Below are 15,562 nucleotides of genomic sequence, written 5' to 3' on the forward strand. Positions count from 1 at the left end.
CGTCTGTCCTGTAGCCTGATTTAGTTCCTCCTAGAGCACTTCTCACAATCAGGTTTCTATCACCTGCCTTTCTGTTTCATTCCCCACCTGCAAATTCCCCACATGTTGTCCTCAGCTTCTGTCTTCGGTTTGGCCCTCTTTTAATCTGCTCTTTACATAACAATGATGTCTTTTTAAAAACCTGCAGCTGTTGGTTATAGAAGGTAGAAGGAATACCTGGGACCCCACTGAAATGTTTGTTTCGAAGTGTTCCTCTACTAAAAGACTGTGAAGGAAACTGCCAGTGAGCAAGAGAGTTCAACAAATATTTAGAAGATGGAAAGCATATAAAAGGCCACCAAAGGGAATGGAGGTGGCCAGAGGAAGAGGAGGAGGCAGCTGCAGTAAAAGAAGGCTTGGAGTTAGCAGGCATGGAGGACAGACAGAGAATGTCTGCACACGCTTGTCCCCATGTCCTCTGCCCACATCTAGAGTTCAGGCAACCCAACTTTAACCCCTGGGGCAAGGAGGACTTGGAAGAGGTCTTCTCTAAATAAATTAAATTTTGGCTCGTGCTGCAGCTTCACATGTGGTGAAGTATGTGATGTTGGCACCCCAGAGAGAATCACACTTAACCCCAGCATTTGATGGGTCTGCACTCCAATATAGTGTCTGCCAGCTCCAACTTGAGGGACTCTATACAAGCGGACAATGACCAGAGATATCATGTATAAAATCAGAATTCTAACTCAGTGTCTGCAGTGATCAGCTCAGAAAGCCAGGCTACTATCTGTAAGTCAGACTTTCAGGAATTTAGACCACTGTCTCTGGCAAGTAGCCCAGGAAGCCAAAGAATGACCCTTCTAACAATTAGCCCCAAACAGCCAGGACTTGAGTAATAACTGACAGCTTCCCTAATTTTTAATCCCTGCTTCCAACTGAGGGCCAACAAGAGAAAGCCAAATATGCACCTTTAGGCAATCACATAGGATGCCCCACTTTCTGGTTAGCCTGCCTACAGCTTCCCCGTGCCAACAGCTTCTCAGAAACAAGCTTTCCCCTGCTCTGCCTGCCTCTGAGCGTCTGCCAAAACGCAAGTAATGGTGCCTGACTCCCACGTTAGGGAAGCTCTAAATAGATAGCCTTTGCTTGTTCACATTTGGTTGGGCTTCATGTATTTCTACACTCTGAAGAAGCAGAGTCTTCTAGTCAACAAGCCCTCCACACACCCAGAGCTCCCCATCAGCTTTGCTAGTCAGGGGAAAGAAGACCCATGTATATAACCATGGAGGATGCCATAGCAGCTAAATAGAAAAATCAACCCAGCCCTCACTCTCACATATGGACACATGGCCAAGGTCACCAGACACAGAGAAAATGAGCAGCACACAGGAGATCAAGATAAGCAGAACAGATAGGCCTTGGAGGAAACAGGTCATTCAGAGACTGGAAACAAGCTTAAAAAACAAAGTCTAATTAGATCTTCTCTGAGATTTGAGAAAATATTATATCCATAAAAGTGAAAACAGCAGGCTGTGAAGAATAACAAGGGAATACAAAATAAAAAGTCTCCTGGAAATTAAAAGTAGATTGCCAAAATTAAAAAGATTGGAAGATTAAGCTGAGAAATTCTAACAGAAAAGAGAGGGGGGAAAAGCAATCTGAATGTGTGGCAGAAAAGATAAGCCACCTTTTGCAACTTTTGCACAGCTAAATCCAGAGATGGTTAAAAGTGGGTGCCCCTGGGCAGAGGCCCTGAGACCAAGGGGCTGGCTGAGTGGGGCTCTGTTGTTGTTAGAGGTCCTTGGACATAAGTATTTTAGTCGTGTGCATGGACTACTCTGATTAAAAGATAATTTAACTGAAAATCTGATAGTTTCATTCCACTACTTCAAATGCATCACTCCTCCCAACTATATATGGGGAGAGCGCTCATTCTCTCTTCTCTGACCATGACCAGCCGCCAACCAGCTCCCTCCCCCTGCAGTCCCCATGTTTGTGCCAGACACACTCAGTGATTTAATGGGATGTTTGTTGTGAGCTGGGACCGTGGGGTCAGACTTAGTTTCAAACCCCACATGCTTCTGTCCTAACTTGAGAAATGGGGGCACAAGAGTACCTCTCAAGGCTTCTGTGAGGCTCGAACGAGAGGGACAGAGCTTAGTGGAGCCCCAGCCACAGTGTGAGTGACCAGTAAATAGTGATGGTTGTTAGGGCCCCCAGAACTAGTCTTGTTTTTTCTCAATTTTAACCCCTCTTTGACTATTTTTTACGTTTATAACTAAGAATACTAAAAAAGTGATTAAACTCTCAGCTTTATTATCAAGCACACACCCTCAGACATTTCATAATAGTCCTCAATTCTTAAGAAATTTTACGTTTCTGAAGCCACAATGTATTGACTAGGAGCAATTAAAGGTCCTGTTCCCTATAGTTCGTGTCTAGCATTTTCTTTCCATTCTCAATGAAGTGACCCTTCTTCAGTGGGGCTTAAGCCTCACTCCCCTCATGTGGCCTTCCCGGCCCCCTGCCCCTCCTTCTGGCAGACTTCCAGAGAACGGCTGCTGTCTTTCCCCTACTCTGGCCTCTGAGCACTTCACCTGGAAAGGACATCGTTTTGTTGGTTTTAGAACACGAGTGCCCTCTCTGTAGCAGGGTTTGCTCCATGAGAAGCATATCCAAGGGGAGCGTGGGAAGAATAGAGGTGGAGTTCAAATGATGAGCAGGGCTTGCTGATGTCTGGCAAGAATGGGTTATTGTTAGAAAAGCCAAGTAACTCAGGTGTAGAAACATTAGAAGCCTCTCTTTGTCAAAAAGAAAAAAAAAGGTTGAACGGAAGGGACCACCTCTGCTGGGAAGCTGCTGGGCTTCAGGCTCCGGAAGGTTCTGAGTAGGCAGACAGCTGCCAGTCCACTCACAAGAGGGATGTGAAGGCCACCTCAGGGCAGCTTGTCTAGTTTGGCTCTGACTCTGCTGTCTGGTTCCTCGGGACATGGCACTGCCTAAGCAGCACACACTGTATCCCAGCAAACGATGGCGCTGGCTGTTTCCATTTCCTTTCTGTAAGTTAAGATCATCTGGTTCCAACTACCTCACTCCTCTCAGCAGACAGGGGAGTCAAGACAGTCTTAGATGAAGATTAGATGACTTGCCAAAAGCCCTACAGAAAGTGGGAAAGCTGATTAGAACTCAGGTTTCCAAAATTCTGGGCTGTGTTGAGGGAAAGCCAAAAGCAGCTGAGGCCACTGCTTCAATCTTGGTGTCCGAAATAGAGCCGATGGTCTGAGTGGCCCCATCCTCACCCTGGTTTTAGGTCTTTTGTTCAGTGGATCACTTGCTGAAAAAAAGGGGTATGTTGAAAGTACCCCAACCTGAAAAGTGTAAGGTTATAATGAGAGGGTCTGGTATGAGCTAAAGAAGTTAATCCTTATGAGGTAAGGAGCAACCAACTCCAAGACTTCAGTGCAGCAGGCAACCCACCCCCTCCTCTTCGTGCAACCTGACTCCTGACCACAGAGCTGGGACAGAGTAGGTTGGACAGAGATGAGAGCTCAACTGCTGGTGTAGCAGAGGCACCATTGTGGGAGGGGAGCCCAAGGCTGTCACCAGCAGCTCGGCCAGGGAAAGGGTGGGTGTTCGCTGGATGAGAAGAGCCTGGGGTGCCACGTCCGAGGCCTATCACCAGCCTTAAAGTCAGGATTGGGCAAGCGACCTTGTCACTCCCCACCTCTGGCTCCTTCCAGGCAGGGAAAGGCAGAGCAGAGCAGCGGAGGGGATCTAGCACTGAAGGTGCAAGGCCCAGGCCCCGCTCCTGCAGCCTTATGTCCCACCAGTCCCCCAGCCTGTGCTGCTCTGTTTTAGGACGGGACCAAGGAAGGAGGCTGCAGGGCCTGGCCCATAGCTGGAGGAGTGCAGGGGTGTGGGCAGGAGAAGACGGAGCTTTCAGGAAAGAAATAACAGGAGCAGAGAGAAGACCATGAGAGCCCAGGAGAGTTCCCAGGATGGGGCAGGGCTAGTGAAGAGATGGGCCACGGCCACATTGGGGTTGCCCTGAGAAGGCTCAAACCACTTCTGCAGACACCGCCCGCTGTTCCTATGCTCAGGGCTGGCCTTGAAGGAGTTGCTCCAAATCTTCTCACACAAGTCAGCCGGGGTGGGGAAGTAATGGGGGAAAGGACGGCAGGGGGCCCTTGCTGGACAGCGGCTCTTCCCTGTGGGGGATTAAGGCACAGAAAACGTACCTCTCACTCCTCCCATCCTCACATCCCCATCCTTTGACTTGGGGGAGCATGGAAGGCTGGCACCTTCCCCCAGGTGGAGACCCCCAAGTCCTGCTTCCCCCATGGGCTCTGTCAAGCACCACTCACCCCGACTCCAGTCCCAGCCGCTGTGCCAGTTGGATCTGCAAGTGTAGGATGTGCGGCAGTCCGCCCACCACTGCTCACAGTCCTCCCGGCATAGTGGTGCAGCCAAAACTCGCTCTCCCTGGCCCCTTGGGGCCACCTGGGTCCATGCGTAGCCAGAGACAAGAAACAGTCAAAATATGAAGACTGTCAGTAGCTACAATGGTACTATTGTGCCAGGTACTACTGGACATATTCTCTTATGAAGTTTCTAAGGATTATTTTACCAATGAGAACAATGAGGCTAAGCGATTATAGTTTGTCCCAGGCTCCACAGCTTCTGTTCCTGCATACAGAAGACGGGATTCAAATAGTTCCTCCTCCTCCTGTTCTCATCTGACCAGTCTACTGCCAGGGCCATTCTCCAGAGGCAGCTTCCTCTCCATCCCTTTCCCCAACAGCTGCCCCTGACTCTGCTCAGGTCCCTAGGGGGCAGCAGTTCCTGTTCCTGCTCATATCCTGGGTCTTAGGTTCTTAGTAACAGGGCGTGGCACAGTTGTGCCTCCTGTGTGCCCAGCTCAGTCTTCCTACCTTCTGGATCCAAGGCCCCAGGTTTGGGGAGCACTCATAGAAGCAGATGGCCTGGATGAAGTGCTTCTGACAGTCAGGCATCATCAATCCACAGTGAACGAGGCTGAAGTTGTAGAGCAGGGACACATCCAGGTGGGCTTCCCAGCTTGTTTTAGCTGTGCAGCAGGCATTGTCCTTCCAGGGGATGCACTGAAAGTGGAGGAAGAAACAAAAGGTATTGGGGGTGGGGGTGGGGGTAAGAGGAAGGGGTTGGTGAGTATCTAGGGTAGAAAGGAAAACATGTCCTCTACAGGCAGACCTGGGCAAGTGCAATGCCTTTAGGCCAGCACCCCCTGGATAGAAGGAATGCTAACAGTTTGTCAGTATTCACACCCGAGGGCACCTGCACTCTGACCTCCCTGCCCCTGGTTGCCATAGTCCCTTAGACACATGACTTCTAGGCTCTCAGCTTCTGAGGGGCAGCAGGGGAACCCCACGAGACCCAGGGGAATGAGGGGTTGCACTGAGTGGGAGGGCACTATAGGGTAGAAGGGCTCAGTGAGTGCCAGGTAGATGCCAGCTCTGCTCCTCCTCCCGTGTCCCTGTCAGTTGCCTTCAGAAGTATGAGAAGGAGTCACTTAAATCCTGTGTTTCCACAGGGCCTATTGGTCGGAAGGCTAGAGGAAGAGGACTGTGTTTGTTTGAATCTATGCTGAACCAATGCTGGACCTCTGGGATCACCACATGCCCTTACTCCCCAAGTGGCAGGGCAGTTCAGACACAGGAACTTGGAATCACTCAGCAATTATGGTCTCAAAAGTTCATGATGTCCCTCCGGGCAGCTTTGCCCAGATTCCAACCTAAGGAACCAAATGAGTCAGGGTTGATGAGGGTTCAGAAATCATCCTGGCATTTGTGACCCTTCCCTGACCTGCCAAAGCAGCCTGCCTTCCAGCCCGGACCTGGTCTGGCCTCTTTACCTCCTCGTAGAGCTGGTCTTCTGGGCTGGGCTCTTGCTTGTGGTGCTTGGCCTTCATGCAGACGTTGAGCAGCTTGTCCTCAGCCCAGACGGGTGTGACTATCCACAGCCCTACCAAGAGCTGCCACCACCAGTCCATGGCCGACTGCAGAGAAGAGACCCACCTGCTCATGTGATAGAGAGGACACCCTGCTCCGTTCTCTCCACTGTCCCAGGGACTGAGTATGAGCTTCAAGACTCTCTCAAGTGGCCACGATGCTCTGGATGCTCCTTGGACCTCTGCCTGACGCAGCATCATAAAATGTCAGGGCAGGTGAGTAAACCTTAGAGGTCTGACACCCAACCCCAACAGATGCAGAAATGGAAGCTCAGAGCGGGAAGAAACCAGCCCCACGGTGCAGGAACTGGCTGTGGACCCATCACAGTGAAACTGGAAACCCCTGGCCTAGCCTGACTTTACAACCTCAAATATCTGTGGTGGAGACTCTAGCCCCACCTTCTGGGCCCAAACCTAAGGCTTCTCTCTCTCTTAAGCACACGTTTCAAGCAGAGTATTTGTAAAGAACCAGGTATGTCAGGTAGAAAGAGGAAAGGTGCTACCCCTTCTAGTGTTTTTTTCATACTTACCTTCAAAGCAGGACCCGCTCCCTCCCACCTCCAGATTTTGTGAGGCTGAGGAGACTTCTACGCCCATTTATTACCCACTCCAGCTCCTCCTGGGTCCAGGTGCTGATGCAGGACCCCAGGTGTCTCCAGTTAAACAGCATCCATCGCAGCCCAGTGTAGGGCCCTCCTGTGGCTGGAGCCTGAGAGTTTTGGAGAAAGGTTTTTATTTCTCAGAGAAACATAGACCTCACAATGGGTGAGCTCTTTAGTCAACTGCTGAGCTCCACCCTCAGCTCTGCTACTTGTTTCCTGGATGCCTTTGAGGAAAGGACTTAAACTCTCTATGGTTAGTTTCCATGTCTATAAAGGGGGCTGTTATAATGGAAATGTTGGGGAAAGGAAATGAAAGGGTAAGTTCATGAAAATGACTTGGCATCATGCCCGGCACAGAGTAAGTCTTAATGATTTCCATTCCTACCCGCTTTTCCTCTGAAGCCTTTTTCTTTCTTAGCTTTGTTCCACAGCTCTACCTACCCCTTCCTCAGCACAGTTACCTGTGATGGGCCCCCTGGGTTGTAACAATGACAGTGAACCTCTCTCAGCCCCCAGGAGCTAAGGTTCCTGCTGGAGAGCAGACCCAGCAGCACAAAGATGCAGAGATAAAGTGGGGATTTGGGGACCCATGAACTTAAATGTATGAAAAAAGCCAAAACAAACAAAACTAAAAAGTCCCTCCACAGTCCATGTAATGGCCTCCCTTAGTTAGCGTGCAGGGGCCACTGTCCTGTCAAATAATTTTTTATTCAACGTTGTTTTGTTGTAACGTTGATGAGATGCTGCAGGAATTTAACTCCGGTTTATATCATTTCGCCTATGATAAAATTGGCTTCATTAGATGTTGTTTTGCTTAAGTGTCAGTTTCCAAGGGCCTATCCATGACGTTGTTGTATATGGTGTGGCTCAGTCCTACAACCACCCCTAAAGTGAATGCCGCCGCCCGCCTTTTAAACTGTGGGAAAATTGAAGCTCAGCTGAGGAGTGGCGAGCTAGAATCCGAGCTTGGGTAAATGTGACTCTGTCTGCTGCATAAGACCCAGGTGAAGGGGGAGCTCCAGGACAGAAAGGGTGGATGCTGTCTGGGTCTCAAGTGATGTCTTTTCTTTATTTATTTTAGATCAAACGCCATAATCAGATCGTATGTTGGGAAGCATGTGTTGGCTTTCTTTGGGAACAGTGATGGTTATCAGCCCAGGCTCCCATGTCCTTGCCTTAAGTGGAGTCAGGGGTCCCCATTTCAGGGTCCGAGACCAGGAGGTAATGGCTTTCCTCCAGCAGGACTCTCTTCCCATGAGCATTCACGTGGCAGCGGAAGAGCAGCGTGCTCGCTCTGTTCCAGTCCTCACAAATACCCCCGTGGGGGTATAGTTGACTCTTGGACAACGTAGGGTGGTTATAGGAGATGACGCAACACCCCCAGTTGAAAACCCACATGTAACTTTGACTCCCCCCAAATGTAACTACATTCAGCCCTTCACATCCTCAGATTTAATCAACCATGGATGGAAAACAGTTTTTCCATGTGCGTTTGGGAATCTTCATTTGGGAATATGAAAATACACTTTCTGATCCGTGGTTGGTTGAATCCATGGATACAAAACCCAGGACAGGCAGGGCTGATTGTACTTACTGAATAAAATCCGAGTATAAGTGGTCCTGGGCAATCCACACCTGTGCCATTTCAGGGGCAACTGTACTCAGGAAGCTGTAAGGCTTGACGAGGTAAGAGAGTTTGAGTTTAACGTCAGGTTTCAGATGACTGTGGATGTGGCAGGGACCAGACTCCAGAGAGAAGCATGGAGGTAATTACTGAAATGGAAAACAGGTGCTCTGGTAAATGTCCTTCACATGTGGTGGGGGAGGAGGAGGAGGGATTTGCTAACGCTCTCTAGGACAAGGCTGTAGGAAATGAACTAAAATTGCAGCCAGTGCTGGTGCTGGGGAGGAAGGGAGTGGGGAGACTGCCCCTCAGATGTCGCCGGGGTGACAGCTCCCCAGGCAGGCCGTGTGCAGCCCTTGAGGAAAACTCATTTGTGCCTTATTGTGACTGAGTCTTGCAGAGAAATCTGTTTTGTGACTGTAAGTGGATAGATCAAGGCTGGCTGTGGATGAAGCTGCTGATCCCAAACAATTTTGTTCTGAAAAACAAAACAGAGCCCTTAAATTGTCAAGCGCAGAGCTACAGGAGCATCCAGAGGGTTCTGGGGAGGGGAGGCGGGCAGAGCAGTGGGAGCAGCAGCCAGCCTCCCTGGTCTGGGACCACAGCACATGACTCTCCCACTCTCCCCCTACACAGGAGGTTGCCCACGGTGCTGAAGGCCACTATTTGAGATCAGACTGAAAAAAGCAAAGAACAATTGCCAGGGATCTCCCTGTAAGAATCTGAAGTCAGAGGCCAGCTGGAGTGGACATGGTGATTGAGAGCTCTTAGTGGGTGGGTCACATGAGTCCTTCTCACCCCAAGTCTATGGACCATCCATGTCTCAGCTCATAACTGGTTTGTACTGAGAGCGGTGAACCAGGAGTATCATTTATCCCCACCCGTTCCTTCACTCCATATCTATCCCGTCCCCAAGGTGGTTAACATAACTTTCTCAATACCCTTTGAGTTCACACTCTTGTATGCCTATTTCTCCCCCTACTGTCTGGACCGTAATCATCTCTTGCCTTAATTAGTGCAAAAATCTCCTAACTGGCTGCCTCGCCCCTTTCCAAAGCTTTATCCAAGCAGCAGCCAGAATGATCTAATTTTCCAGTGTTTTGTTATGAAAAATTTCAAACATGAGGACATTGAGAGAATTTTACAATGGTCTCCCATATACCCAACACTTAGATTTTACCATTATCATTTTACTTTTTCTCTTTATCACACCTCTAGCCAGTCATCCAACCCTCCAGTCACCCATCAATCTCTTATTTTTTACGCATTTCAAAGAAAATCATAGACATCAGCATACTTCCTCCTATATAATTTAAACATGCATATCATTAACCAGAGTTCCGTGTTTGTCTGTAGCATTCTTCTCTTTCAGAATGACCTTTTTCGGCAAAGATGGTTATGATACTAACATGTTTTAAGGCCCTTCTAGGCTTAAGATAAATCCCAAAACCTTAACTTGGCACAGAGACCCTGTTTAATCTGGTCCCTGTGCATTTTTCCGTCCCAGCCTGCTGTCCCTTGTCTCATCTGCACAGCCAGCACTCATTACCCTGACATCTGATATTGCCGTGCTCTCCTACTTGGCTCATAGCTCACTCACCCTTTGTGGCTGGGGCCTCCCAGTTATCCCTCACCTTAAAGAATGAATGGCTTCTCAGGGAAGCTTTCTTTGTCCCCCAAGGATTGGTGAGATGTTCTCTGGGTATCTTGCACTTACCACCTGTCATTATAAATGGCTGCCTGCAGGCTTGCACCTGCCTCAGAAATGACCCACAATTCTATCTTTCCTGGTGAAAAAAAGAGACAGGGTCTGAAACTCCAGCTAACCTTGAAGTATCTTTAATACGTTTAACATTCTGGGATCACTCTTCCTTCTGACCTTTGTACATCCTTTTCCCTTTCAACTGGGACCTACCCCCTATTCTCAGCACTCTTAGGGCCTTCCCTTAGCTGACACCCTATTTTTTAGGTCTCAGTTTGGAGCGGTCCACATTCAGTGAGGCTCAGGTCTAGGTTAGGTGACCCTCCTGGTGCTCTCACAGCCCACGCTCTCCCAGAACTGCCTGCAGACCGAAAGCTCCTGGACCAGTGTGGACTGGTCCGTCAGTTTCACCGCGGTCACTGCAGTGCCGGGTACACGGGAGACAGACTCTCGGTGGGTGGGTAGTCAAGTGAACTAGTGATTGTTTCTATTTTTTTTTTTTTGTAAAAAAGATTCTGTCCTATAATTCATTTTTACTAAGAATCATACCAGGTAAAATTCTGGGAAACCTCAAAGTTTTTGTGTGTGGTCACACAAGTGTTATGTGAATGAGATATACAAGCTTGTGGATTTCCACCTCTTTAAAGAAATTGTTTTTCTGTCCTTCATTCGCCTCTCATTTATTATTAGATGACCTACGCCTGGAGGGTCTTGCTTTGCTCTTCTTGCTGACTCCCCACAGCTCTGTTAACCACGAGTTTGGCAATTGTGGTTGGTGAATTGTTTCTTAGGCATGCACACAATTTCCAGTTTAAAGAATGGAATTGGATCCATTTATATTTCTTACACTAAAGAAGTCTACATCTTCCTAGATTTGTTTTAGTCTTTACGTCTTTGTCTTACATTGAAACTGTCTGAAAAAATGCACAGAAGGGCTGGAAGTTCATAACATTTTGTAGTTTATAGAAAATGGTGGAAAACAGTTTTAAGGTGGCCAATATTTGACTCCTTATGCCCTGGTGCCTACAAATGAAGAGATGGGGGGTGGGAATCAATGTTCTGAGAGTCTTTGGGGAAATTGTCCTCTGGTAATGCAATGATTACGCAGTTGCCATTTCTAGAAAAGTGAATTTTGTGATTCTTCAAAGACCTCTGTTATAAACCAATATGATATAACATTATGCCAAGCTCTCGAATGTTTTATGTTTACTTATTCTCTAGAAAATGTTAATGGCTGTGAATGTATAATGACTTCAGTTTATAAAACTAGAGTTTAACGGGATGAGTATCTCCTCACACAGAAGTTGATGATTCTGTTTTTTTTAACCCAAGCCTGTGGGGCAAGGGTGTCCAACCTTTTGTTATCTTTGGGCCACCCTGGAAGAAGAAGACTTGTCTTGGGCCACACATTAAATACACAAACACTAAGGAAAACTGATGAGCAAAAAAAGGGTTTTAAGTAAATTTACCATTTTGTGTTGGGCCACAGTCATAGCCATCCTGGGCTGCATGCAGCCTGCAGGCTGTGGGGTGGACACCCCGGCGAGTGTGGAGTGTCTGGATGCCATGGGTACTGGGTCTTAAAAAGAGCTAATGAGTCATCTTATGGTATTGCTCTTAAAGCACTGCACTGTCTGCAGAATTGTGGACATACTCAATCTTCTCTAAATTCCTTGGCATGGCGGTTTCCTGGAATCTGGAAGTTTCCTCAGGCTGGCTCTATCGCAGAATGAGTGGTATTTTTGGGTGGAGTAAAGAGACACAGCTATGCCTGTGGTTATTCGGAGAGCTAGCTGTCCCTTTCTTATTCCAGGAGGAAGGGGAAACAAACTAAGCTTCCTCAAGCCTTACTCTCTTCCAGGCTCCATGCCAAACTCTTGATAGACTGCACATCACTGCCCTGTCTACTAGTCAAGGGCAAAGATTGTGTCTAGTTCAATATTGTATACTACATAGTTTATATTGATTCATACAAATAATTGCTGAATCAATGAGCAAATAATCCTGCCTAGATATTATAAACCCATTTTATAGGTGACCCCAGGGAGGTTAAGTTGCTCAAGTCTTATCTCCTTATCATGATCTAACAGGAGATATTAGTAATAATTAACTTTGCATCACTGTATTTAAGTTATAGGATATCCTCTTCTGGGGAATGGATTAGCACATTTTTTGGTGTATACAGGATAGATGTATCATGTGGAAGTATGACTCTCTTGTCTTTACTTGGAGATTAAGTATGGTTTAAGATGTGTATGGGTGCCAAGTTGACAAGAGTGGACTGTGATGGTCAGTTTTATATGTGTTAACTTGTCTAGGTTATTGTCTGCTGTTATTATATCAAACTCTAGAGGTTGGTATGAACTTATGTTGTAGAATATATTAAAGTCCATATCAGTTGTGAGAGATGAACAAGGATTTAAATCTAGGTCTATCTAGCTTCAGAGTCTGTGTTCCCTGTTTTACATTAAACAGGGAATACAGGGTCTATTGAGTTGTTCCTTGGCACCTAAATCTTATAATAAAATCGGGAAGTACTGAGCAGCTGCCCGGTGGCAGGCACTGAGCTACGTACATCACTCAGGTGCTCACAGAGCAGCCCTACCTGCCATCACCCCAGCTATGGTCCCGAGAAAGTAGGGCATAGAAAACCTCCATGTTCTGCTCAACTCTTTTCAGCACCATTCCCAGGAGGATTTTCTCTAAAGCTTCAGTGTCCAAAATGACAGATTCTTCCCATGGACAAAAAGTTCGGGAAATACTCATACTGGCACTGCCTCCTGAGGACTCGGTGTACATGCACGATGCGTTATAGACTCTGAGGAGTCCTGCAGTAAAGACGTTTCTTGAACTTCACTTAACCCAGCATTTCCAAACATGTTTACCCAGAGCATCCCTGTCTGTGTCGTACCCATCAAGGTCATGGCATGACTGTTTTGCTGACCACACTTAGGAAAATGTTGGCCTGCTCCCTGACACTTGTCATCAGTGCCCCCGCAGCACCAGTGGCGAAGATGCTGAGACTGTATCAGACTCCTGGTTCATGCCTATTACTTAGGTAATGCTTTGCATTTATTTATGTTACACTTTTGCTCAAAGTCTTATGTGGGCTGGATTTCTGTTCAGAGGTGCCTCCTTTTGCCCACAGGCTACATGTCAGGCTCCAGTGAAAGGCAATTCTTGCATCTTTTGGCAGAATGAGCCAGAGAACCTCTAAATGCTTTTTTTTCCTGGTGTGCCATTTTGATTCCCTTGTCTTTTTTTTTTTATATTTTTAGTTATTTTATTAGTGGTTATCCTGGGATTCCAATTAACATTCTAAATTTCTAACGATCTCGTGTGAATCGATGTGGATATAACTTTAACTGCATGCAGAAACTCCGCTCCGGCACAGCACCCCACCCCCTTCGTGTTGTTGTCACACACCACACATTTACACATCGTGTGCCTGTTAACTCAACTTATCATCAGTGTTTTGTGAACGTGCATTTCACATCACATAGAAAAGAAAGAGAGTTACAAACCAAAAATTTAATAATACTGTTTTTCAAGTTTTCCTACATAGTAAACTTTCTTGGTGTTCCTTATTTATTCATATGGTTTCGAGTTACTATTTAGTGTCCTTTAATTTCATCCTAAAAGACTCCCTTTAGTATCTCTTGTAGGACAGGTCCACTAGCAATAAATTCCCTCAGTTTTTGTTTACCTGAGAACATCTAAATTTCTCTTTCATTTTTGAAGAATATTTTTGCCAGATATGGAATTCTTGGCTGACAGGTTTTTTCCTCTCTCTAAGCATTTTAAACTTGTCACCCTGTTGCCCTGTGATCTTCACGGTTTCTGAGGAGAAATCAAGTGTTAATTTTATTGAGGATCCCTTGTAGATGCTACTTTCAAGATTGACTTCACAATTTGGTTTCAATGTTTCTTGGTGTGAATGTCTTTGAATTTATCTTAAGAGTTCATGGAACTTCTTGGATATATAGATTCATGTACTTCATTAAATTTGGGACTTTTCAAACATTATTTCTCCATATATTTATACACACACACATATATGTGTTTTGCCCCTTTGTTTCTCTCCTCTGCTTCCGGGGTTCTCATAGTGTGTGTTTTAGCACCTTAATGGTGTCTTACAGGTCCTGTCAGCTCGGTTCAGACTGAATAATTTTAATAGACCCATCTTTCTTCTGCCTGTGAAATGTGCTATTGAACCTCTCTGGTGAATTCTTCATTTTAGAAGAATTCTAAATGAAGAGCTATTGCATCTCTCAGCGCTAGGATTTTTATTTGGTTTATTTTGACTTTGTATTTATTGATATTCTCTATTTGTTAGGACAGTATTCTCCTGATTTTCTTTAGTTCTTTGTGCATGAAGTCCTTTAGTTCTTTGAGTATATTTAATACAGTTGATTTAAAGCCTTTCTCTGGTAAGTCAAAGGTCTGAGCTTCCTCAGATACAATTTCCATCTATTTTCTTTTTCCTGTGAATGGACCATACATCCTTTGCATGCTTATAATTTTTTGTTGAAAACTTGGCATTTTGAATATTGTGATGTGATCACTCGAAGGCTCTGGAAATTCTACCCCCTGCCATGATTTTCTGTTACCTGTGGGCTGCTGTCATCCGTTTATTTAGTGACTTCTCTAAATGATTTCGCAAAGACTATCTTCCTTGTCATGTGTACTCGTGCATGTCTCTCTCCCATCATCTCAGCAGTCAGCCAGTGACGTGACAGATGCTTTCTTAAATGCCTGTAGCCAAAGAGAAAACAATATGGAAAATATTTTGCAGTATTTTCAGTCTTTGCAGATTGTCTCTGAGCTGGAACACTTCAATGTGTGCCAGACTACCTACAACTCTGTCTTAGCCCTTACCTCCTGTTACACGGAGCCCAAAGACCAGCCAGACGTGCAAGCATAGGATCACCTTCGGCCTTTTCTGAGCATGCCCTCAGACCTGGCCATGTGCCTGACCCTTCAGATTCTCTGGTATGCCTGGGAGCCTTTCAAAGCCTTTATCCCCTTATGTGTCTTCCTTGTCAGCCTCCCCCTCCCCAGGATTATTGGTCTGTCTGCTGCTTGCCCTAACTCTATCCCCTGCCCCAGGTGGAAGTTAGTAATAGAATGCCTTTAAATACTTTTGATAAATGCTGACCAGGAGGCAATTCCAGCACTAAGAGGATTCCAAAGGAGGCAAAACAAAGGCAAGCCTCTGAGCCAATCCCTCAGGAAGCCACCAGGCAGTTACAAATGCACAACCACAGTTCTTTGGTAATAATGTCTGAATTGCTTCCTCTGGTACCAGTGGGCTGCCCCACCAGAACCAGGAGCACCATCACCCTGGCCACTGGCCAAGCTGGGGAATGGTAGGTGGATAAGTTAGACATCACACACTCTCTTATCAAAATTTAGCAGCCTCTTCTTTATTAAGTACTCCCCTGATAGTTGTAAGTTTTTTAAAATTGCATTCCCACATCTGAGAGTTTTTACAGCTTCATTATGTATTCTTCAGTGGAAGTGTGGATAGTTAGAGCTCCCCACTTCACTATTTTTGGTGACGCCAGTCCTCCACACTCTTTTTGAACTTAGATTCTTTTATTTCATGAATCACTATGTACCTAAGGTCCACAGGAAGATTTGGAGAAAGCCCTTCACTTTAGACC

At 46.4% G+C, this 15,562-nt stretch overlaps 1 protein-coding gene across 1 annotated transcript; it reads right to left on the bottom strand.

Annotated features, from left to right (window-relative positions):
* Positions 1 to 3,921: 3,921 nt before the first annotated feature.
* On the bottom strand, positions 3,922 to 6,010 carry IZUMO1R (IZUMO1 receptor, JUNO). The gene is made up of 4 exons (XM_024574647.2): positions 5,873 to 6,010; positions 4,895 to 5,102; positions 4,347 to 4,484; positions 3,922 to 4,190 (listed from the first exon to the last, which is right to left on the bottom strand). The coding sequence occupies exons 1-4, from the start codon at positions 6,008 to 6,010 to the stop codon at positions 3,922 to 3,924; spliced, it is 753 nt and encodes a 250-aa protein (XP_024430415.2).
* Positions 6,011 to 15,562: the final 9,552 nt, after the last annotated feature.

This window comes from Desmodus rotundus, chromosome 5 (assembly GCF_022682495.2).
Source record: "Desmodus rotundus isolate HL8 chromosome 5, HLdesRot8A.1, whole genome shotgun sequence".
Lineage (NCBI taxonomy): Eukaryota > Metazoa > Chordata > Mammalia > Chiroptera > Phyllostomidae > Desmodus > Desmodus rotundus.

Excerpts from the sequence above, each read along its gene's own strand:
- IZUMO1R (XM_024574647.2), bottom strand. The coding sequence starts at position 6,010 with ATGGACTGGTGGTGGCAGCTCTTGGTAGGGCTGTGGATAGTCACACCC. Across the intron at positions 4,485-4,894 it reads GGTAGGAAGACTGAGCTGGG|AGGTGGCCCCAAGGGGCCAG; the intron begins CACACAGGAGGC and ends ACGCATGGACCC. Across the intron at positions 4,191-4,346 it reads CGGCTGGGACTGGAGTCGGG|GGAAGAGCCGCTGTCCAGCA; the intron begins GTGAGTGGTGCT and ends AATCCCCCACAG.